The following is a 25,537-nucleotide window of genomic DNA, read 5'->3' as shown; positions in this document are numbered from 1 at the left end:
CTGTTCAACCACATGATATCTATCACTAGCTCATAGGAAATATGAAAGTAATAAAAGCCAATGCGTTCTCATGATGGCCATGAACCAAACTCATCTTTAGGAATTACTAGCGAAGAGTATCTACCAAATTCCTGACACATCTGAGGTTGCTGACCAAATTATAGACCACCGCTGAAACGGAGCATATAGATAGTTCGCAGCTGAAACATTTCTGCAGGAGGCCAGAACAGGAACCATAGCATTCCTCTTTGTTCACCATCCAGAGGAAGAATATCCCATTTAGCTAAACAAGATGCACAATATCCTATTAAGATGACTTTCTAAAATGAAAAGTAAATTAATAGGAAACAGAAGGTATTTGCATTTCAGTTTCTTCTGTACAGCATTAACTGTTCCCATATGTTCCCAATCAGCTGGCAATGGTGATTTTTAGCTTATTTATAAAAACCCAGAGACAAATAAGTAGTTTTCAATAAAAAAGCGTTCTATGCACTGATGACCCTTGAACACTCACTCATTTTTGCCTCAACGGTGAAGCACACAGAGGTCACGTGCCATCTCCAGAGTAAACTGAACGGTCCAAATCCTGAGGCAAAGTCCATAATTACTGTGACCAAGTCTGTATCGCAGTTAACCTGCGCAATTGCCGCTGTGGTCTGAGCAGCCGGTGGAGCTACAGAGCCATCCCCACATTCACGTGTGCCTACAGACACGTTCTGCTCTGTCCTCCGCCTCACCGTCTGCTATCCAGAGGTCTCCAATGCTGAAGTCCCTGGAAACCTACCACAGTGCTTCGTTATTATTAACATTAGAAAGTCTTTCCTTATGACCTGTGAATCCACAAGTACGTGAAAAAGGTTATTCCCTCTCCCTTTTGATGGTCTTAAAGGTCCTTTCCAACCTAAATGACTCTACGAGTAATCCAGCTAAGATGTCGCTAGCACGAGTAGGCTTAGAGAACATCTCTGGGCTATTCTTCCTTTGCATACCCACACAGGACTGCAGCAGATGCCTCTTTTTACTTGCACCATCAACTACTCATTTCTACCTTCTCAGTGCATTTTCCAACTAATTTTGCATCCAACTTTTAGCATTTTCACTTCTTCCGTGCTTCCTTATTTGGTTTATGAGAACATTGTGTGCAACAGAGTAAAAACAGTAAGTATTAAAGTCAAGATATGTCATATCCATTTTATACATACTTGACAAGGCAACCTGGCAACTGTTCTGGTGTCCAAAACTCATTACAGATTGCACATATTCTGTATTTTTGGTCAGATTTCTTCAATATAGAACATTACCATGCTGTCTGTTAGTATTTCTATATGAAAAACAAATCTGGACTACAGATTAGGATCAGAGAATCTTACACCCAATGTAAGGAGGATTTTGCTGAAGCACAGAGGGATGTCAGGAGTGACCCAGTGCATAACACGCACCTTCTGCTCATGTGGACTTCTAGTGGCATCTGATGATGGAAATTACACTCATGCTTCCACTGTAGTGTGGGTGGACATAATCCAAACGTACTTTGCTGTGTAATGACCTCAAAAAGTACCAATGGAGGGAGTCAGGATGTAGCACAGCCCCTGCAGATGTGCTTTGGGGGCTTCAGAAAGCTAACTGCTCTTCCCCACCCTTCCATTACCAAAAGCTGCAACATTTACCATTTACACCCACGATTTATGCTTTGGGCCACCAAATTACGTTGAGCACAGCAGCCTGAAACCCAACATAGCTCCGCAATACATGGGAAGTTGGTGGATCCATCCTTCTCTGAAAAACCAGCCTTGGCCACATGAAAAGCGTGGCCAGCTCACTATTCTGTCCCTGAGAGCAGGCTGGGATGGATGCTTAAATAAGAATATAAGAATAGGTCAAGAATAGGGAGATCCTTCCCCATGAATATATCCTCCCAGCTTCCAGCAGCATACAGCTTAGGAATTTATTGAGTCAAATCTTTAAAGATTCCCCCCCCCCCTCCCCGATTTTCTGACACCTTTTTGAGCACATCTACACTTCAGACATTCACAACGTCCCATGTGGCTGTGAGGATGGAGCTCCCACCTCCACTGCTGCAGAGAAAAGCCTGAGCAAAGTTTGGGAGCCAGAAACTCCTTTTGGTTCTTCTCAGATACTGCCCACATGGTCCCAGACAAGCTCCCCCCACGTGTATAGTAAAACTAACATGATTTGCCACTTTTTCAAGGGATAGCAAGACTAGTTAAAACATTTTGGCTGGTCAGAACAAGAACCAGAACAAAGGCTGGTTCTGTCTGGGATGGTAGTGCTGCTGATACCCTGTATTAGCTGGAGGATGTGACAGGGTAGAAGAGGAGTCAGCTGAATCTAATCTTTTATTCAGATCTGCAAGCCTGACAGCTCTCACCACTTGCCAGCTGGTGACAGGTACATTTAGAAAGAAAAAAAATAAATCTTTTTTTGACATCCTCGCTTCTCTAACAAAGGAGCTATTTAAAAATTCAGCATGCTCCCTTGGAAAGCTTTAAATAGTTTCTGAATGTAACTGGCATTATGCTGTAACCCAATATTAAACAGTTTTGGGGAGGAATTGTTTAAATTGTTGAGGAAAACCTACATTTAAGTGTTACAAAGGAAAGGATGTGCTGCTATCTGGGGGAGGCACAGGGCTGTCACGTAGAAGGTTCTGGCCACCGCTAGTTTTCCTGGATCTGGACAAGTAACCAAAAAAGGTCCCTATCTCAGTCGGGAATGAAGAACGCGGTTATCTTCACTGCACCATATCCTCTCTTTACACAACTTGAAGACATCTTGTCCTAATCATCCAGGCAGTATCGGGCTGGATGTAGTCTGCAGCTGCCAAAAGTTGGGAGAGTTTTGAGCTCTGAAGCCTCTGCTCTCCAAGCTCTCGCATGACCAGAAAATATGAAGTGAGAACAGAAGAGGAAGGGATAGGCACAGAGCAGGATTTCAGTTTGACATTTAAAATTACTTTCCTTTATGGATCATCAGAAATCTGTCAATCTCCTGTAATATTTTAAAATAAAAGCAGATCAAGCCAGAACCTCAGCAGATTTTTATTCACACTGAATAAATGTGCTATTCACTGCAGCAAGAAATTTAGCGTCCTGTTCAGCCTCCCCTTCCAGTATTTAGCATCCAGTGGTCACAGTGTGACTTCAAGCATTACTCAGCTCTGCAAATACTGACTAGACAACAGAGAAATATTTCTTGCACTTAAAATCTGTTATTTTCTAGCAGGAATCATTACTCGGGTTCTCAATATGAACCCGAAAGCCACTATCAGATGCAGCAGTAATTAATTAACAACTAACAGTTTTCCAAAGTCATATTCCATGGAAAGCCACACTGGTAACAGCTTCTGATCCACAGCTATTCCCTTTTGTTTTCTTCTAAAATGTTTACTCACCCAAAGGGATTGCTGTGGAGAGACACTTTGCAGGTGAAAGCAACACACATTCAGACACAACCCAGGGAATAAGGCAGCTGAATGCCTGCTCTTAACTAACTACTTTAAAAAAATTCCCTGTCACCATTAATAGGCTGGTGATGGGAGTAAGAGAAAAGAAAAAGATTGGTTGATGATGAAAATCTGCTTTTTTTCCCCTGAAAGACTGAATTCTAACAAGGGGCAGTTAAGAGAAGCTGACGCTGTCCTTCCTTAGGGGAGTGAAAGATGCGCCACAGGTTGGGAATTCCTTACCAGATGCATCCCAAATCCCACTCTGGCTCTGATGAGTTAAAGAGGTTGCCCAGAATAAGTCACAGTGGAGACCCAGAAAATAAGGGAGAGAAATTCAACATTTTAATACTTTCTAAAAGAAACTGATAATGAATATTTTCTACCTCTCAAAAGGATAAAGAGATCAAATAACAACGTGTAAGCATCCTTTAAATAATGTATCACTCACCAGATCTATATTTTGCATTATGTCCTGGAAGGAAGGGTGAGTTCGAAACTGCTCAAACAGATCCCGCTTGTAAAGCAGTGCATACACCAAGTTTGGGTTGTGATGAAGAGAATTTGTCAGGCAGGAGTTGATGATCTCCAACATCATTCGGATTACTTCCTCGATCACATTCAGGTCTTGCGCCTTTAAGAAAGGAATAAAAGGTTAGTGTGCCCTTTTCCGTTGTAAAATATATTAGGTAATAAAGGCAGAGCACAGGTAATTATTACTAATGGAGCTATTAGCTGGTTAACGTCTCAATGGTGAGCAAATCTGGCATGGCTGTATCAGGAAAGAGATCTGTTTTCTCCTGTAATAACCAAAATTTTAACCGAAATGCATTGCACTCTAGTATTCAGCTTCATAGCTTCATTCTCTCAACAGGAGCCATCTTCTCATGCCAAAAAGCATTAACATATTGTAGTCAGCCAAATTCACTAAGGGTTAAGTGAACTTAAGTCTTTTCAACCCTTCCTATGCTACGGAAAAGCACTTCAGCATACATTTAATTTCATACATTTTCTGTTGAGCCCCTGCTTGGGGAGAGGGGTAGGGAGAAAAAGAAAGAAAAAAAAAATCAGACAAAAGGTGGCTGGTGAAAGAGAAAAGCAAAGACAGGAGAAGGAAAACTGACTGGGATCAAACCCCATTCCACCTTGAACATTTGCCACCGTTCTCCAGACTTTGTCCCTTGCCTTTTTATTTTTTCCATATTTTTTTGGCAATGAGGAATACTTGTAATAAATGAAAAAAGAAATCTCCCTTTGTAGTGCACTAAGCCTTAATGCTCAAGATAAACTTGTAGAGCTTTTCACCTTGCCTTTGACAAAGCATTCCTGATGATTTTGAAACTCAAACTTTCTAAGCTAGCATGTGAACCCCTGCTAGCCTTCTGGATTTCTCTCCTTGGGCTGCACATCAGGATATGCCCGATATGGTTGTTGAGACCGGAGAGCTGTCTGTCCTCCCCTGGGGTAGGGTAAAAAAGGCAAATCGACTTTGTTCGTATTGTTAGGTCTCTCCACCACATCAAACGTTGGACTGTGAGACTTTACAGGTCTGGCAAGAACGTGAATCATACCAAACCGGCTTGAGTTTTTCAGCTTAGTATGAACACTGAAACCACTGGCATTTCCTTTTGCCAACTGCCTACAAAGCAGTCATTTTTCCGAGTTATCATAAGGCACTTAAATACTTCGTAACTAGGCTGTATTTGCAACAGCATTTTGTTGGACTTTCAGTCAATCCGTACATAGCTGAGTTATTTTCTACTATAAGGTAGCGTTGTAGGAATCATCACTTGTCAGATACATGCTCTTACCAAAGCAGAACAGAATACGGGAACTTGTCATAACCCTGGTTAGACTCATATAAAGAACAAAATTCTTTGCTACCGCTTTGTTCTGGCTACTTTCAGTGGGAAGCAAAGATACGTTTCCTCCCGCAAGCGTCGATACGGCCCTGCAGAAGGCAGCATCATTCCTCTAACCTGCTCCTGCATCTCTTCCACGGCGCTGAGGACCGTGGAGAAGGGAGTGCCCATCCCCACACTGCTGCCAAAACACAGCAGCACTCCTCTAATTCGGTTATCCCCAATGCTTGTCTTCTACATGTACAAAGGAGATTTAAGGGATGAAAGCCTTTTGAAAATCTTGTTTGAAGAACAATATTTGGTGCACACACTACAATGAGATTTCCTTCTTTAGCAATGGTGCCTGCCTGACTGTGGAGGTTACAGATTTTTTTTCTGAATGTGAGGCTCTCCTCCTCTTTTTTTTTTTTTAATAGCTTTGTCTCAGCCACCTGAATAACCGTTGTAGCGTAGCTCACAATGTTGGCAGAAACCCTTACAAAGCTGAGCACCGCAGCTACTTAGTCTGTCAATGGGATCGCATTCTTCTGTGACAGAAACAATCCTTGCATTCAAAACACAGGTGGTTCCTCCGTCTGTATTTCCTATAAAATAGCATCCCAGTTAGATGCTATGAAATGTGTATAATGCAAAATACTAGACAAAACCTGAAATAATTGCTTCAGCTGGAATCTGAAGAAAAAGCCAGATCTGGCTAACTCATCTGTGGAGTGGTACGTGCCTATCAACTTGGATTTAATTCAGAATATGGTATATTATGGTGGCTTTTAAAAAGCCCCAAGCATCAGCATAATTCTGTCCCCAATGCAGCAGGATGACCTGGTGACTGAGACACTATCCTAAAATACAGATTGCATTGCTTTTGCAGAAACATTATAATTCAGGATCAAGCGAGATCTATCCAGTTACCAGAAAGGTAACTAGTCACACAATTGCTTTTCAAAAACTAAATGCTTTTTAATGAAATATGTTCACCTTAAAACCCGGGCATACAGCTAGTTTAAACAGAAAGCATTGCTAACCATCTCCAAACGTGTTATTTCAAGAAAAGGCAGACTCTGCTATTGGTCAGCTTCAAGCAATTAGAAGTTACCAGAGGTTATTGCTCAATAATCATATTTAAAGTTTTTAGAAGCTGATGGACAGAACCAGCCATCTGTTTTTCAGCTACAGTGTTCGAGGTGAAGAATCTGGGACCCAAATGAAGAAAACCAGGAGCTGCAGTGAAGATTTTTACCCATAACTGACTATACCAAAAAAATCATTTATAAGAGGAACGAGCTCCATAAGAGACAGAGAAGTGGGACTGAATCCTAGTATTGCATATATGTTATCTGGAGAGCTGTACGCTCCTATAATTAGCAATTAAAGCATTTGTAAAGGCTTAAAAGTTTTCAAAACAGGAAAAAACAAGCAGAAAGCCAAGGACAGCATTTGGATGAGACAATGGAGAAACGCTGTAAGAGCTGATAAAATGCTGTGTGCTTTTGTTGCTCTGTATCACCAGTATCAAGCTTCGGCCCCTCTGCATCTAGACATGGCGTCACGACAGATATAAATAAGGTTACAAAAACACTTTGCAGTTGAAGAGAAGTTTATCACCCTGCGTATTAACTTTCAGACCAGCTGAACACAGCTGAAATGCTGAACGTGTATGGCCAAGACAAGGACTACCACATCATCCGCAGCAACCTTGCAAGACTATTTTTTAAACTGAATTAGCTGTTATATGAAAAGAAAAGACAGATATTGATTTTGGGGGGACAGGTAGACAAGTTTCAATCTATTAAACAGTATATTTAAAGGAGAGAGGAGTTAGAAGTAATGGCATTTTCCTATTGCTTACAATTGACAAATTCAATGTGGCATTCGCATTCAAAATTATTACAGTATTCCTTTAAAAAAACAGGGCTCAGCTGCCTCTGTTGATACTGATGAGTACCAGTCCTCCCCGGCCTTTTTTTTTGTTTATGCCCATAGAAATAATTATACTCATCATTAAAAGAAATGCGGAAGCTAAAGCTTGGTACCAACTTCCTGAGACTGAGATCGTGCCTACAAAAGGGATGGGAATGCAGGCACAACACTAACATTACTGTGGGTAATCCTAGGTAACCACCTCATGGTTCCTTCTCAGGATAGGAATTAAATGTGGTAGTTTTTTTGCAAAGATTTTCATTTTTAACGCAAAAAGCCAGATGCTTGGTCATGTTCTAGTTGCACAAGGAACAAACCAGCAGCGACAGCTACAGGAGATGCAGGTACAGTCTGGGTAGGCTGGGTCTCTTTTGTTAAAAGAAAAAGGAACAAACAAGTGATAATGCCAGAGAAAAGAGAATGGAAACAAGCTGAGACGATGCAGAGGAAAACAGGACGAGCACAAGAATGAGAACGTTATCTGGAGAAAAAGAATTTGAGTTTGATAAACACTAACAAGGAACACACAAATGTGCAAAGCCAAGGCAAACTACGGGCAGAGCTGGATGTTCTCATCTCTGACCATCCTGGAATACTGTTGCTTTCCTTACTGCAATATAATTAATAATTAGCATGACATCCTCCAGGGCAAAGGCTTCCAGAGAATTCAATACTTACTGCTGGAAAGACACTGATGTGTGAAAACAGTTGAAGGTATATGGCTTATAAAATATCAGAGAAGCGAAGCAGCCTAAAAGCCAAACCCTGGGCAGATGCTCACAGTTTGGTTCCTTACAGGCATGGTTACCCACCAAAAAAAGTAAAGCAGTTGAATCACTGTCAGCGGAGGATGCAAGACTTCAGCGTCACCAAAAACCTGCTTAACTTATGGTACCCATCTTCTGTTTCCTACCCTGGAACATTCTGAGTGCTCATCCTTTTAATTTAATTTGACATTAAATTGATTTTAATTTTTATAATAATAGAGAACTGATTTTAAAAGTTCTATTAGGAATGAATGCAAATCTCCAGCCTCTAAATGTTAGTAATTTTTAGGAGAAAAAGGGAGGCATGTCCATGTGTCATTCAGGTTAACTTTGCTTAACTACCCCTCACGGCTTGTACTGTCTAATAAAAAGCGAGACAAAATTATTCTGCCTTCTGCTTTCTAGTTTATATGGAAAATAACAGTTGTTGGCAAATCAGAATTTCAGTCACTTGCGACGTTACGAAGAGACATTTCTACGCAAGGCTGGACACGAGGCTGTCTTTCACGATGCAATAAGCTTTGTATTAAGTTTTGGAGAAAGAAACACTTTAAGATGTCTCGTTGAAGCCATTTTCTCTGCGATTGCAGCCCGCAGTCTCAGCAGCCCACTTCAGCCATCCTTTGGTGGCCGCATGAGATGTGGCATCACCCGATTCGAGTGCTCCTGTCCCCGCTTTGGCTCTGAGCCGCGGAGGAGCCCCTCACTTGAGCCTGGCTCATCTTTTGACCCTCGGTCCTGGGGACAGGCTATAAGCCGAGCGCTGCCCCGTTTCGGCATGGTACCCGGGGTATTTCATAGCACGGACGCCAGCTGGATGGTGCTAGATTTCTTCATGACATTTTGCATTTTTGACCATTTACCCAGAAAGATGGCAAAGATCTGCTGGACGCTCGGCTACAGCATCCCACCAGGGCCATGCAACCTGAGCTGGATTAACTGTTCAACTGCCAGCCACCAGTTACCAGCAGTGACAGTACAGCTGAAACCAAGGAAATATTGAAGTCTTGATCTCAGGGTGAGGAATGAAATAATTACAGTTTTCTTTAGGCTAAAAATTTAGCCTTTCAATACTTAAAGGGGGCTTAGAAGAAAGATGGGGACAGACTTTTTAGTAGGGCCTGAAGCGATAGGACAAGGGGTGATGGTTTTAAACTAAAAGAGGGGAGATTCAGACTAGATGGAAGGAAGAAATTATTTACAATGAGGGTGGTGAGGCACTGGAGGAGGTTGCCCAGAGAGGTGGTGGATGCCCCACCCCTGGGAACATTCCAGGCCAGGTTGGACGGGGCTCTGAGCAACCTGATCTAGTGGAAGATGTCCCTGCTCGTGGCAGGGGTTTTGGACGAGGTGACCTCCAAAGGTCCCTTCCAAGCCAAACCGTTCTGTGATTCTATTCTATGACTCTAAAAAACACTACTGCACAAACTTAAGTCTCATATCGTGTCCACACGATGTATTATAATATGATTAAATATTTGTTTATTGCAAGCTCAAATTCACTTAAATGCAACAATTTTTTTTTCATCCCATTTTTACCTGGATGTATAGTAATCCGCAATCCAAAGCAACAAGTAATTGTAAGTCTAACCACGTCTACTTTGCAACTTTTTTAAAAATCAGAGATCTAACAGAGCAACTTTTCCTTCACGGCAAGATCCACATGAATGATGCTATGCAGCATACAATACGTGTATACATCCAGGACACTACTGCTTACTAAAAAACACCCCACTTCTCACCGTGCATTCACATCACAGCAATCTTCCAGCCAAATGATACTTTCAGCTAAATAACTGCTAGGGGTTTCTGCCTGTTGAAATGGCATGACGACGGCTACTATCAAAAAGGCAGTTATACAGTTAGCACAATTTGAGCAGGAAGAAGCTTATCTGCCTAAAAAAACCAAAACCCGAGCAGGGATGGGTAATGCAATATGCTACAACTGCACAATGTAAATAGGGTAAAAAAAAAAAACAAACAAAAAACCAACCAGGAAAGGCACACTGTAGTGAAGTCTTAATCCAAAGAAACCTGATGAAATAAAGTGGAAATGTCACCTACAATAGCAAAAGAAATACATGATGGAAATACAGGCTGACAAAGAAACATGTTCAAACACAATTCTGAACTTATTGCTTATGACAATGAATGGCTTTTAGCGAGTGGTATCTTGCTGCAGGTAATAGGATGCCTTGACATTTGAATTTTCAAAAGTGCAAGTTTCTTTATGTTGAAGCTCGGTGGCTTTAGTTCACAATTACTGACACTGCAGGCCCCTCTCCAGCAGAGCGAGGAGCACATACAGCACGCAAAAGCTGTAAAGAAACTACTTAAAGGAGCTTTAGCTCGAGATGCTTTAATAGTTTCCGTCCTAACAACTCCAGAACTCAAAGCAGCAAACCCATCTCTGACTTTCCACTTTCCCAGCTATCTCTGACTGCCCCCTCAAGGTCATTTGCTCCCTTTGCCTCTCTCTGCAAGTTCAGTCCTCCTCTCCCAGCCAGGTAGCGTGGAGGAAGAGTCAGAGGAAGGTGCAGGTATGCAGAGCAAGCAGCGGGTACGGGACTCTGGGTACCACTGCGTCACGTCCCTGTTGCTGCATCCATGCGGTGGGGACCACCCATCCTCACATCTGAGGCTGAAGGCTACCATATGGATGAGGGAATAGAGAGAGGGAAGGTGAATGTTGAGCGGGCAACCTTAATTATGGCTTTTCTTCATTCTGAGCCCTTACCCGTGATGCCTCGCTATAATTCTTCACGTGTAATATTTTCAGTGAGATTCCCCTCCAAAATATAATTTGCAAACATAAAACATAAAAACTTGTAATCCTAAACAACTACTTCCTTCGTGACGCAGATATGACTTTAAAGGCATTTTGTCAACAATGGAAAACAAAAGGATGCACGCACCATATACGTAACACTTATCAAAAAGACTAAGAATGCCAAATTAACCCCAAACAGACAGCTCCTGCCATTCTTCTTTTTACTAGGGAGAAACAAGGAGGAAAAATTTGGTAAACTGTTCCAGATCCATCAGCCACATCCACAAAAAGTCTAGATGAACGGGCAGCTTCAGTTCATTTTCCGTTACATTTTTTTCAGCTAGCTTTATACATGCCAAGGAATACTTCAAATGATTATGTTTTTGGACATTCAGTAGTTAGCTCTCCCTTGCCTGCCTCTAACGCAGCTATTATAAACTCCAGGGTGATGTACTCTTTTGTATGGAATAGACAAATTGGCACTCCAGGGAATTTCACCTTGATAACACAATTTAACAGCATCCACAATTATAATGATGTAAACTTCCCTTTCCTCTTTACAGGGGAATTTCTACAGTTAAATAGTTTCAAATAATTTACTTTATTTTTAGTTACTTTAAGAGAAGCATATGTATCTTGTTTGTATTAGCTTTGGGGAGCTTCCAAGAAAGCTGTCTGAATTTCCTGCATTTTCAGCAGAAAATAAAACCTTCAACAAAATAAACTCGCTCTGCCAAAGGATTGGAAGAGCAGAGGGGAAAGAAGGAAGCGCACAAGAAACCTGCTCTTACATTTAATGCGCAAACGAACTTCCAAGCCAAGCCTTTGGTCACAGAAATCTTATCTTCATCTATTTTACTGGCATATACTCTTTTGCTGTTCTATCTCAAACCCAGATAACTTTTGGCCATAATGCTGAATTGTGGGAAAGTAGGTATTAAGTGAAAAATTGCAGGGCTTATGGTGAATATAACCTCAAAAACTAACCCTGGCATCTCTGATCACTGCTTAGAAATGAAAGAAGAGCTGTCACACCGGGAGCAAAGTTTGTTGCCAGATACTGTACTAAATAAAAATACCATCCTGATGCTCACTATCGTTGCCTTCCCGAATAACCGAATAAGCTGAAAGAGCAGATTTTCAGCAACGTCCCACCATTTTGTCAAGCCAGCCCATGGGGTAACGCAACATTTCCCGAGAGAAACACAACGCTTTCAGCCCGTATCGTGACGCAAACCTCCGGGACAGCCTGTGACAAGGCTACACTAGAGGAAATGCCGTGGTGGTGTGTCCTGTCCCTGAGAAAACAGCCTGGGAACACTTCGCTCCAAGGGAAAAGAAGCCGAACAACACCTGCCAAGGTGCCAAGCCCAACTGCTTCGATCCTCCACAGACCTTTCTGCCCTAGGGTTTGACTTCAGTAGCCACTGATCAAGAAAATACAAAGCTGTTTCTGAGGACATGGATATATCTGAGTGAAGGTACAATTCCTTTATTGGTACTCCTCAAGCGACTTCACCGTACCATGTTTATTATTCGGCCAACCTACAGCTAATCCACAACTCATCACTCGGCCATATCTTCACCTTCATCTCTTCATCCATGCACTTGCTACTTTTCAAATTTCAATCCTAAAACACTTCACACTGAAATACTTTATCTTCTATCTCCCTACAGAGTCAGGCTCCCAAATCAATCAAAAATTTCTAGACATTGGCCTAAATTCCCTCAGTGCTTTACTGATTCTTGGTGATGCTTCACTCTCATAGCCCTGTGCCCATTTTACCTGTTTACTGAGGATTTTACAATTGGGAAACCTTTTAGTTTATTTAATTCTTGTACTGCATATCCCTGTGTGATATTAATAGTGAGGAGTTAACTGACAAACAGTTTTAGCAGAGTAACTCCTTCCCTGAATGAACAGTGAAGTACATTCTCTCTTTTTAGAGAGGATCTCTGTTGGCAGCATGGCAAAACTTCAGTCAGAAGGACAGATGTTGACTCCGCTTGCCGAACCTACAGTCTGGTTATTATGGAGATATGACCTAAAGGTGTTTCGCTTCCTGGGGGGATGCTACAACTACTAAGGTATTCTGCAAGTAAGGCTCCTGTGCTTTAAAAGGAAAGAACGAGCAGCCATCTGGATCCAAAAGGATGGAGAGACACCTAAGTGCAGGAGAGATGCGGACTTTCGCATTTTTCTGAGGGTGGGATTCAGTATCACAACTGCAGAAGGTGTTCAGTTACAGAGAACAGGACTGTAGATAGTCCTCCTCTCTGGCATTTCATCCCGGCGTCCCGGCTTTTCCAAACTCCATTCTTGGGAACCTCCCATCTAATTCAAGTGCTGAATTCCACCCTGGAAAGCAAAGGGCTGACAAGTTTCCTCCTCCAGTAATTTCCTAAGATGACAAAATGACAAATCAAATCAAGTAAAATGCTTTTCACCCCAACTGGCTTAGAAAAAGTAAATGACTATGGAAGGCATTTACTCAAGGTCAAGCTTCAGAGGTTCGTCTAAGCCGACCGAGAAGCTCCAGCATAAGGGGATCCACCACAGTTTCCAAAATACCTGATATTCACCAGCTAGAAGCTCCAAGACAATCCATACAAGAACACAGTATTTCCAAACCACATGCAACCATGACAACAAAATGCAAATAGTATTTAGTAGAACTAAACCCAATCATTTTCTAAGGTCCCACAAAACCTGGGAAGCAACTGCTGCTAGGAAAATGACAATGTTCATACTAAAAAAATTAAAGTTAAAACTGTGAATCCGTGTTTTTCTCAAATCATGCCTGAAATAATAATGAAGTTTTCCTGCTGTTAAAAGGAAATGGAGAATTCTCCATTTCTCCTTGAAACTGGGCAGTATTCCCTAGAGGTATGGGGAGATTTTGTTTGGTTTGACTGGTAGAACAGGAAAGGACAAGTTCCATACGCAACCCCAACTCCACCATACAAAGGTAAATAGATCATCATGATACAGGCTTTAATTAACAGAACCTGTCTACCTTGAGTACAGTTCAAGGACTTTAAAGATGTTACTCAAGTGAAAAAGTTTCTGATTCCAGCACTACACTTGCAGTTTAGCTGTAAAATGTCACCAGCAAAACTGTTCGGAGGTGTTATGCAGTAATTACTGCTACATGAACTGAAACTTCGACACTTCCTAATTCTTTTTTTTTTTTTTTTAAATTGCATGGCAGGTCTTATATAACACACATAAAGTTTCGCATTTTTGCATTTAATATGTAAGCGTTACTTAATAAAACCTCTAGACCTAAAAGTGTATTCGTTAAAGATGACTTCTGATGAACCTCTTAACACTTTTTCCAGGCGGGTACAGTTGCTAACATATGTGCTGATGTTTGTGCTTTAGTATGTACTTAAGTCCAGATTTAAGAATCCTTATCATATCTTTAATGCTTGTTTGAATGGGTTCTTATCCCTTTTTATCCTATGTGATGTTTAACTGAAGTATAGAAGCCCTTAATTCTATCATGAAGAATACGATGAAAAAACACTGCATGTTGCAAACAGACAGAAGACCAATTAGCAATTTAAACCGAACAGTTTTCTTCACATTTTCCTTTCACACCTCCCAAACTTTCCTCCATACAGTACATCACAGTTATAGGAATGTAATTTATCCACCAGTTCCTTATAGCCCCAGCATCATCTCTGCCTATATTATCAACTATTTTCTTCACCCTTGGTATTACATTTGGCAGTAACAGCTATGACACTCATTGCAAAATATATATATACATCTAAGAGCGATTTTCCAACGAACCAACTGCTGTCATTCAAGAAAATCACTCAGTGCTACAGATTTTGCAGACCTATCTTCAGTATCTAAGCTATTTTAATTGAGAAAGTATCAAAACTAACTGAATAAATACCAATTCCTCACTAAAGCTGTCAACTGCACAGAAGCTGAAGTCAGAAGTTCTCCATTGGTTCCTCACTGATTAGATCCTGTGGTTCAGCATCTTTGCCGTGACATTTCAAAACCATCGATGCCTTGGAACTATGACAACTGTCTTCCACTGAAAGTACCACTCTGAATAATTTTGACCCTACTTAAGAGAAGAAACATTACAAGCGAGACTGTAGAATCCAAGTCCTCAATAATAAACACGGACTGCATCAAGTTTCCATAATTTGCAGACCATCCAAGCAGAAGATCTTCTGGTCCCGATGACGCACAGGATGTCAGTGGAAAAAGTCAGTGCTACTCTCCACACACTCAGCAGCCAAAAGACTCTGTATTTTTGCCCTTAGGGTGAAAACTGCTATTGAAATTATTGTGGGAGGCATAAGAAAGTCAGGAGCAGACATTTCCATCATTACAGTTTGGGGAATGTCAAGGAGGCAAGCAGAGCGGTGTTACTGCAGAGACCACCCAGGATTCCTCCTGTGCCTCAGCAGCATAAGACTCCTGCTCAAACAAGAAAAATCACTGCAAAGGTAAACTGAGTTGAGTAAGACATTAATAGAAAACTCACCACAAAATAGAAAAAAACCCCAACCTATGGACTGCCTCCTGACAGTATTAGCCACGTTTAAAAACAATAATAATAATAATAAACATCGTCATCATAAAAAAGAGGTTGATTTAACCCCTTGCTGTTCTTCCAGAAGGTGCCAATGTGCACAGAGAAAACTTTTGATGATGGTGCAGTATTCTTTGCATGTTGTAGCTCCTTAAATACTAGCAGCACATGATAAAAAACATCAGGTCCCAGATAATCGACACTTGATAAGGGATTACAGTATAAGATTCCCAAATTGTTGTGAGCAGGAATATGCTGCTTTACAGCCATCATTTTACCCGAGAGCTGATGATAAATTATGAAGAGTGCTTTCATTTCTTCCGATATATTAAGATATAGCAGCACCGTTAGAAAAGTAATTCAGAAATACAACTCTTTATGAGACCACTTGGAATACATACTATACTAATTCTTTCAGTGGTGTTAAATATTTTGAAAATTAAAGGAGATAGATAAACAAAGATGTGAGAAACCTATCAAAAAGAAAACCTGCATTATTGATCTTTTAAGTGGTTTGCAGTCTAAAGGATCTCTAGGCAAGCCCTTTTAAAATATAATCAAGTATAAGAACATGGTTTTATTTGTTTTCCTCTTATCTTACCATCTCTTCAAAACTAGTCACTGCCAGTAGTAGTATCATTTATTCTATTAAGATGGGCCTGAAAAACCTCCATAACCAAATTTCAGGAACAGCTCTCCAGCTGAACAAAATGCAAATAGGAAGGAGATGAGAACTAGCCTTTTGAGAGCTGATAGCACGCAAACCAAATAAATGGAGTAACCTTTAGATTAAATGTTGTTTTTACTACATACCGTCTTATTTTTCAAGTGCATTCCCCTGGATGCTGCATCAATTCTGATAAACACAGAAGCTGATGACCACTGCTCTGCTTCCTGCCGAATGGTCTGGAAGCACACAGCAGATGTAGCCTGAATGCTGAAAAATGAACCTTTAACTGAGATGCAGAAACCCCAAAACTCAGAGAAAATAATTCTAGAAGGCTGTGTACACAGGTACCCATTCCAAAATGAAGTATAAGCAACAGATGACATTTTTTCAAATGCTGAGGAAAAACACTCTTGATAGAAATATGGAAAAAACCAAATAAAATTTGCTGAAATATTTATGAAGTCTCATCTATTTGGGGACAAAACTTAAATTTTGTGTAGCCTGGTTCATTAAGCACTGCAGTGCCGGACATTGGCAAGGTAAGAGATCACTGTGTTTGAAAGACAGAGAAGCACTTGGGTATTTTGTACATCCATCCTGGAGTCAGTCAACTGTTCCTCACCAAAATCCTGTAAGCAATTATGATTGTTTACCTATAAATTAAGCTAAGTTTTCTAAGGAATTCTAATTAACAGAGTCCACCACAAGGTAAGATGGCTAATTTATTGTGGAAAAATAATGTTATATTTCAGAAAAATTCAATGAACCTTTTTCCCACGGGAATGTGGCATGACTCTTCCTATGGTCTTGATTTATCAAAATCTAAAAAGATTAGTGTGGGAATGGGAAAACTTATCATTATTTGTTCAGATAACAATTATTTTTTTCTCTGCATTGAGTAAGCATCTGATTTCTTTGCAAGTGCCACGGATAAGTTGCTGGCGAGTAGCTTAAAGACCTGCCTTTAGGAACTGCAACATCCATTCTCTTTTCAGTTTATCCGGAGGGAAGAGATATACCTATGATTTTTATTCCTATTGCAATGAAAAAATTAAATCTAACCTGTAACGTTACAATCCATCTTCTCTTTTCCCAAATAAGATGGTTGTTTTTTGTTGTTAGTAAACAGACTCTTTAAGCTCAAGAGTTTGGGTTAGCACGCACACAAGCGCTGGAGTGGAACAGGCTCTGTACACGCTGTACCAGCTTGATATCAAGAAAAATGCAGCAGAACACAGTGTCTCTGAAGAAGATGTCATACACTTCAGTAGCAGGCCACAGCTCACTCAGCTTGGGCTCAAGCCTAAATATGTGCAAGAGCAGTTCTGGAAAACCTCCACCACATTCCAGTAACATATCTGAAGGGCAATTAAAAAAAAAATAAATCTTACTTGTCTCAACTTTGTTTCAGAGCAGCGTAGGCAATCACAGACATCTCCCAACAGCGTTGGGGATAAGAATATAGCGGGATTAAATAATGGTAATATTAGAGCCTTTTCTTGTTATGAATGTTTTAAAAGATGCTTCCCTGAAATGGCTTTATGTTTGGTATTTCACTGGCAGAAAACAGATGTAGTATATAACTATGAGCTTTTTTTTGTTTAATAAAAATTTCTTTCCCCCTTGAAAAACCTTAGAAAATTTTATGTTGGTATAAGTCAAGAAAAAAAAAGTATTTATTTATGTGTTAATCCCAAACTTCTCCTGCTGTTGGTTTAAAATTAAAGCTGCAGGGTGAAACCCTCAAAAGCCAGACATCAGACTGAAAGCCCAGGCTTCCCCTTATTCTAATGTGTATGTGTTAAGATACAATTTAATTACAAGTTTACATAACTATCATCACACAGAGTCCTCTAACCATCATGTTTGTATCTAATTCCTAGCATGTTAAGAATTGATACTTTTTGTCCAATTTCTGGGTTATTGCTTCTGCAATTAACCAATTCTGTGGAATAATTCCTATTTACAAAAACTGATTTAGCATATGAAATGAGCAATGTATTCCCCGATCTCGCTTAGTTCCTAAACTACAAAGAAATTAGAAACTCAAGAGAAATCACTGGTTACATGAAAGTGAAATAAAAGTTTATCTTTCAAGTTCTGTCTGTGAAAAATAGTAGGGTGACTTTATAGAATTCAATAAACACAAAAACCAGAGATTATTCTAAATTCCTGTTTCTTCTAAATATACTCTTCACATGTTTTGACAGGTTTTCCACAAAGTTATTTCACAGAGAACAAGAATCTGCCACTGTCAAGGGGGATAAACAAAATTACAATTCTCTAGTCTACATTTCTTTAATGCTGCTTTTCAGGCCAGGTGATGAGGAAATCAGTTTTCAGTAAGTGGCTTAGTCTGTGCCATGTGATGCTGCTTACATGCAGCAGGAGAGGAACCAGCCCTGCCAGGGTATTTTTGGGTTTGAATTTCTGCCTGTATCAATTATTTTCCTTGTCCAACCCTTTTTCTTTTTCACTTCATACACCAAGGCTGTCTTTCAATCTTATTTGACTCATTCCCTTTAAACTATTCTCCTTTCCTTCATCCCATCATTCGGTCCCTTGGCCACCCACACTGTCAATTAACAGCAGTTGCATGACATTATAAGTAATACGAACAACAGCCATTAGTGGGAGAATTGCCCTCAGCGAGACATTGCGATAATGTTGTTCAGGGGATAATACCTCTCCAAGAAGATAAATTTTAAGTTGATGGGACCATGCTTCTGTAACTGGGACACAGCTGAACTAAGCGTGGCTCTGCGGAGATCAAAGATGGTCCCGTTTTAACTTAATTTTCAGTTCAGACGGATTTGAGCAGCAATTTGCCAGGTGAACAATTTCGTACATGATTTTACAGCACACTATCTTCCTCTTACCATCTTTTGCAAAATCACTAAGCCTTGATTTACCTTCATTTCTCTCATTTTCTTTGGCTGTCTTTAGATTCCTTCACTGCAGTATCTACGATTTGGAATTGGAAAGATCTCTGTTATGCTACTTTTTTTGGTAACTGTTTACTGCCCTTCGAAATAAATGGATTGATTTTTTTAAATTAACAGCTAAAAGAGTTCTAGAAACTCACTAGTTAGTCCTTAAGTGTCCCTGTAAAACATGAAGAGAAGTTGGAAATAGAAGGTGAAACATCAAAAAGTTCTCATGTTTCACCAATATCTCATACAGAAAAAGTAGCATAAAAAGATTCCAATTGCAATTAAGTATTTAGTACCAAACAGCCTAAAAGGGTCTGAACAGACTTCCTTCTGCATCCATTTCCTTTATTTTATATGGCTGCAAGTTTAAAAAAAGAATTACTGAGATGTTTATAACATATGGTAACATACTTCTGGTTTTTAAGCACTACATTTTTCAATCAAAACCTTGCTTTAGGAACATGAAAAGTTTGTTTTACTACATTGTTGAAATACATAGCAGTTACAAAAATAAATCCTACTCTTTGGAGAGCTACTGCACTGGGTTTCTGTTTGTCTATGGAGGTTTGACAGAGACAAACCATCCGGAGCCATCAACTTCTCCTGAAAAGCCCTGAACAACCCACTCGTGTGAAGGAGGCAGCCGGAAAAGTGTCTAAAGACCAAATCAGCAAAGAGAGATGCTTCGGAAGATCAGTACTGTTACTTTTTTTTCATCCAAGCACTTCAAAATTTGTCATTAGTCTGAAATGTTGGCTTGCAAGGCAGTAATAAACAGTATTTACAGAGAGGCTTGTGAAGTCTTTCTCTTAATATATCACATATTCTATCTATAGCTTGTGGTGTATCACACCTCAGGCTCTTCTAAAATCCCGGTATTGCAGCAGGCTGCCAGCTCTCTCAAACGCAACACAAGTAGGCTCAGAGTAGAAAAATCAGCATACAAAATTCTACTGCTTAATCTGGGGAGATGTGAAGGGACCCTGAGATAGTGCTCATCCATTTCTAAAACAAGCTCTCGCATCTTCTTTTGCTTAATCGTCTTCTCTTTTAAGGACGCTCGTTTAAGTGGTCTTATAAAACCCATGTGTTTTGAATACAAAAACGCAAACAAATGCCATCGTTTACACCCTTTACTGCAAAATAACCACAATGCCCTAAACCTATATAACTATTGAAGGAGGAAAATAAGTACAAAATCATAATGTTCATGTTTGGCTTCCTTCAAATGTATGTAATGACCAAAATAACTGGCTTTTTAAAAGACTTTAGTAGGCGTTTGTATTGCTAATGTCAGAAGTTCTTCCCACTTCTTCAAATTTGTTCTCATACCTCAGAAATCTGAAGAACGGAAGATTTTTAATTAGATGATCATAAGATGCTGGTGCAACACTATTATTTTTTTTTAAAGGAATAGCAGTTGTCATCCTTATTTTCCCAAATATTGAGAATTTCTAAGTGAAATAAGGCTTAATGAAATCTATGTAACACGAATACCAGACGCCAACGAGACTTCTGTGGAACTTCTGAATGATGAAAGAACAATATCTTTTTGATGAACATCTTCTTGATGCTCTTCAATATATTTGTCCCAAAATCCTTCAACCACAAGCATATTGTTAAAGACACAACAACGCAAAGACCAACTGCAAATAACCATTAGTCCTTCATACTAATATACAGAAGTTTAAACAGACTGAACTTCACCAACACCTTTATCACAGGATTTTAGCATAGTTCTTTCTGTTAGGAAAGGATAATTTATGCAGCATTTTCTCAGGAAAGTTTCCAATTCATTTCAAGGAAAGAACTGATTAAAAATTCAGACAGAACTGCAGAATTTGGCTATTACTCAATACAAAAGCTTGCTTTAGATTTGGGTTACGTTGGTTATTTCAGTCTATTCTGAAATTGCTATTTTTTGATTATATAAAAATAGGGGGTTTAGGTAGGAGTAATATTCTTCAAACTAAAATATAACTCATCTGAAGGAGTGCATGACTAATATTTAGAAAATGTATTTATAGGCCTTTGGCTCAATACTGGAGTGGAGACAGGCATACCCAAGAATAACCTGATATTGAAAATGTTACTTCTACTCATAAGCCATCAACTCAGAGTAATCAAAAAGAAGGTAATTTACTGCAAAACAAGGCAATTCTCCTATTAAATGCAATTTAAATTACTAGAATCCACATACCGTACAAAAAACCTTAAAATATTATATTGTTTTACCATATACTACCTTCAGTAAACAACATCCTAAAAATTTTTTCTTGCATAATCATGTTTTAAGTTCATTACAATAGACAACAAAAGGATCTAAAAATTCACACACACAAATGAATTTTTGTAGACTATTAACAATGCATGGCTAATGCAATCAAAAAATCTTATCGAGTTACTTAGCGACATATAAAAATACAACAAAATATAGACAAAAATGTATTGAAGAGACCTAGGCAGTGCTTTGGTGAAAAGCAGGTGGCTTCTGAGTTTTGAAGAAACATTATGGCAAAATAAACTACCTTAGCTTCCCTTCCCGCCCCCATCCTGTATTTGACAAATATGGACATCTCTCAATTAGGAGTCTTGATTTAATTTGGTAAAAATTTCCCATTCTGCCAACAGTGTATTCAATTCTACAGCTAAACAAGTAATACACATTTTGTACATTCACAGCAGTTACCACTAAGCAGTATTTTTACAGACTACCAGCTAAACAACGTTAATTGCATCATACTAACTCTATTATGGCTGACCAGTTTATTTGGAAGAGGTTTTAATTTCATTTCTGCATCATTACTAAAGTCATCAGATGATCGCAGGGAAGACTTCCTACTTCTTCACGATAGCACGCATTTATAGGAAAACACTTATGTCTGGTGGCAGAGCTCAGCATTAAGCCAGTTCTTTAGATAATTAAAAAAAATCAGACAGAGCTGCAGCATATCTAATGTAGTATTAGCTATGTAAGCACAGAATATATTATAGGACCCCAACACTTCACAACATTTATTTACAGTTCAAATATTGTTCACATTGATAGTAAATGAAATACTTGTTTTCTACGCACTGGATAGGCTACAATCATTAACTGTTTTGCACGGCATCCTTCATAAAAACATGTCTCCAGCCCAAGATCCCATAACCTTAACTGAAATATGAAACTATTACATGAAAAAACTCTGGTTAGTGCCATGAAAGGGACAGAAAAGAATTTATACAACAATGAAATGGTAGGCAAATGTCATGGATAAAAGATTTTAGTCTACAGCTGTTAATATTACATATTTCTATTCATTTTGCTTTAGTTGTTTAGCAAGGCCACGACTAAACTGCATATACTGAAAATAAGGCTGACTTCAGTCTTTTGAACCTATAGTACTCCCATCTTTCATCCACTGTAATGTAACTGAATCCAGAAAATTTATAGATTTTAGAAAAGACAGCTAATACTGCAGTTCATAGACCTTATTTTACCTATTCGTTAGCAATTCCAAATTTCTAAGACAAATACGGAACCCCTACTTATAAAAGACAATTTCTTCCTAGGGAGTAAATGAAACAGGGAACCTTTTAACATCTACCCACGTATAGGAGGGAGATTAGGTTCGTTCTCTGTTGGAGAAACCAAAATGAAGGACTATTTATGAAGTACTTGCAGCTTTGAATATAATCAACTGTAATAACAAGATACAAGTTACAAAAAAAATTCTTTTTGTTGAAACCACTTTTGTAATACTGCTTTTTAATAACCCTCATAATGGCCGAATTAGAAGGACCCCAACTGAAGTCATTCATCCCACATAAAACAAACATTGCTTTTTCTTCTTAGCTTTGTTTTACAAGCTACATTATTTCCAGATGACGCTTGAGGGGCCTAGGAGCTTCAAGAATTAGATGCTTAAATAGACAGCTGCTTTCTATTTACCATATAAATCAAGGATAAATCAAAGAAGAATCTAAATATTAGACTTCATTTAGCCCATTGTGGAGCACAAACTGAGAAGGAAAAGAAAAAAGAAATATAGAAATCTCATCACCCAAACGCAAAGTTTAATTCTCGTTATTAAGATGAGAGAAAAACTCATCGACATGCACAGAATTCCAAGCCTCCATGTAACACCAGCTCCGCACAGCAGGTAGATTTAACTGGATTGGTAAGGAGCCAGGAAAAGAGTCACCTCTGATTGAGAACTCTCCCAGTACCACCAGGCTTTGCTACTGCAGACTTTATATATATATATTTATATATTTATATTTTTTATATATACATATATTCACGTGTGTGTGGATACATAGACACAGAGAGCTCATTGCATTCATATTCTTTATATTTTTCCCTTCAGACTGCCAACATGCACTTATTTCTATACCTTAACTAACAAAGAAACAGCAGATTTTGGACAGGGGCTTAAAGGACAGCTCTTCATATATTCACAGGAGTACATCTGTACATATGCAAAGTCTAACACTGCACGACATTGTTTCTATCACTGACAAAATTCCTCCACCACTGAAGTGCTGGTTAAGTGACAGTCCTATATATGAAATAATTGAAGATATTGGCACTAAGTGGGATTATTTTTAGAATTTTCCCTAACACATTTAAGCTTCATCTGCATAGAACAATGCATTTTTTTATAGCCAAAATTTAGAAGGTAAAAAAAAGTTAAACTGAAGTGAATTTCAGAATTTTTCCCCATGTGGCTAGCGATCATCCTACCTACACTATTTTCTGTTAATATTATTCCATTAAAGCAACTGAAGGCTGTTGGTAAAATCCCCACGGACGGTAGAGAGAAGAACTCCCAGCAGAGAGCAGCGTGGGGTGCTCAGAACCGTGACCCCTACCCTGGGTGTTGAGTGATTCTCAAAATGTGCTCCAAGGAGTTTTCATTGAACTACTAAGCCTTCACGCCCACCACCAGTAAACAAGAGTTTGTCTCCCGCTGACATAAAATCCCTCGTCCCTGTGTTGCATTAGATGATGTTGAAATAAATTTAGAAACCAAATCAAAAGCTATGTATCCCCATACAGACTCAAGTGATGATGCGTGCCAAAGCATTTGAATCTAAAACCATTCCTACATTTGACTTTTATTTTCCTCAATTTCTGCATTAAGCAGTTATTTTTTTTCTTACATCAGCAAGAGAATTCTGAACTTCTGACATAAACTTGCCAAAATTAAAAATTGTCTATCTCCTTCTCTCTCTCCTCCCTCCCTAGAAATAGTTAAGGAGAATCCTCATTACCAGATGCAGCATAACAAGTGTTGAAGTACTCGAAAATTGCAGCCAATGCTCTGAAAAGCTTAAAAAGCAACCCTTTGGGTAGATGGTAGCACCAACAACAGGTCTGACGTGCTACTTTCCAAGGGAAGTTAGCAAGCCTCCAGTTATGCTGTTAAGTATCTATGATTTAACAAATTACATTAGGCTGTAATAAAATTACAAAGAAAATAATCAATATGTTTACTTAAGTAATTTGTCTTGATTTGAACTGAAAGAAGCAAAATTCTCAATTATTTTATTACCAGTGCTCTTGTTTGTTAAAAATTTTGGAGAATGTGCTTTCATTGAATGCAAGAAAGCAGTAAAAAAAAAAAAACTAACTGGATTTTTCCCATTTCTTCAAGTCTGGAGATACTCGCGGACAAGGACAACTTGACAGAAGTGTGATATTTCAAAACAGGTCATTGCTGCTATGAAAATAATGCTTAATAATAAAGCTTATGAAACAACTAGTACATGAAGCAGCATGAGAATTGGTCTAACCAAAGCTCCTGTCTCCAAGTCAACGGTTTGATGACAGGGGGTTCTTCTCTCTTCCCTGCTGGCTCTTCCGTCCTGCTCCTGAATCCCATCGCGTTGACTACAGCTTATCAGGAAAAGGACCAGCAAAATGGTCCAGCCTTAATAAATGAAACAACTTGCTCTTTTCTTTTTTAAAGCCCCCAAAAACTCAATAAGAACAATATAAAAACCAACCAGGTCAGTTCCTTATTCTAGTTCACAGCAAGATACCCGCAGCTTTGGTGGTACACCAGACACCTGACCGTAGTCTGCGGCAGATACTCACAAAAAGACCATAGGAAACCTGGTAAAGGAAGATCCTCAGATCTTAGAAATTAAGAGATGCCCATCTCATCTAACCTCCATTTGCTCCCTTTGTGTGTATGCGTTACGGCACAGGCATACTGTGCCACGGCACCTCTCCGTCCTATGATGTTCACAATGGACAGGGTTCAGTTCAAGAACTCAAGATTGATGCTGCCTCCTTCCTTCCATAGCCTTCCTGGCCCTAATTTGTTTTTCAAAGTCTAGTACTCACAAATGAGCAGAAAACCATGGAAAGGAAGACAAGACCATAAGCAACACCTAGAAAAATTTTAGGTACGATTTAACCCTTGTGACCCAGCTACTATCAAAATTCACTTTTGGATTAGACAACTCCATAAGAAAAAAAAAATTATAAATTAAATGAATTAAATAAATAAAAAAAGAATTAAAATAATGAAATACATTTTTAAAACACATATTTGACTGATCTGAATGAAACCTATGAAGACAATAGCCTGCTAAGCAAT

The 25,537-nt window shown here is 39.2% G+C and overlaps 1 protein-coding gene across 4 annotated transcripts in view; it reads right to left on the bottom strand.

Annotated features, from left to right (window-relative positions):
- Positions 1–25,537, bottom strand: part of DYM (dymeclin) — a 217,966-nt gene that overhangs the window by 35,761 nt on the left and 156,668 nt on the right. For all 4 annotated transcript variants that reach the window (XM_075019603.1, XM_075019600.1, XM_075019601.1 and 1 more), the window contains one exon: positions 3,915–4,097. In XM_075019603.1, coding sequence (XP_074875704.1) covers positions 3,915–4,097 — 183 coding nt within the window. The remainder of the gene's footprint in view (positions 1–3,914; positions 4,098–25,537) is intronic.

The sequence above is a fragment of the Buteo buteo genome, chromosome Z (genome assembly GCF_964188355.1).
Source record: "Buteo buteo chromosome Z, bButBut1.hap1.1, whole genome shotgun sequence".
NCBI classification, from domain to species: domain Eukaryota; kingdom Metazoa; phylum Chordata; class Aves; order Accipitriformes; family Accipitridae; genus Buteo; species Buteo buteo.
This window is presented reverse-complemented; position numbering and strand designations above follow the sequence as displayed.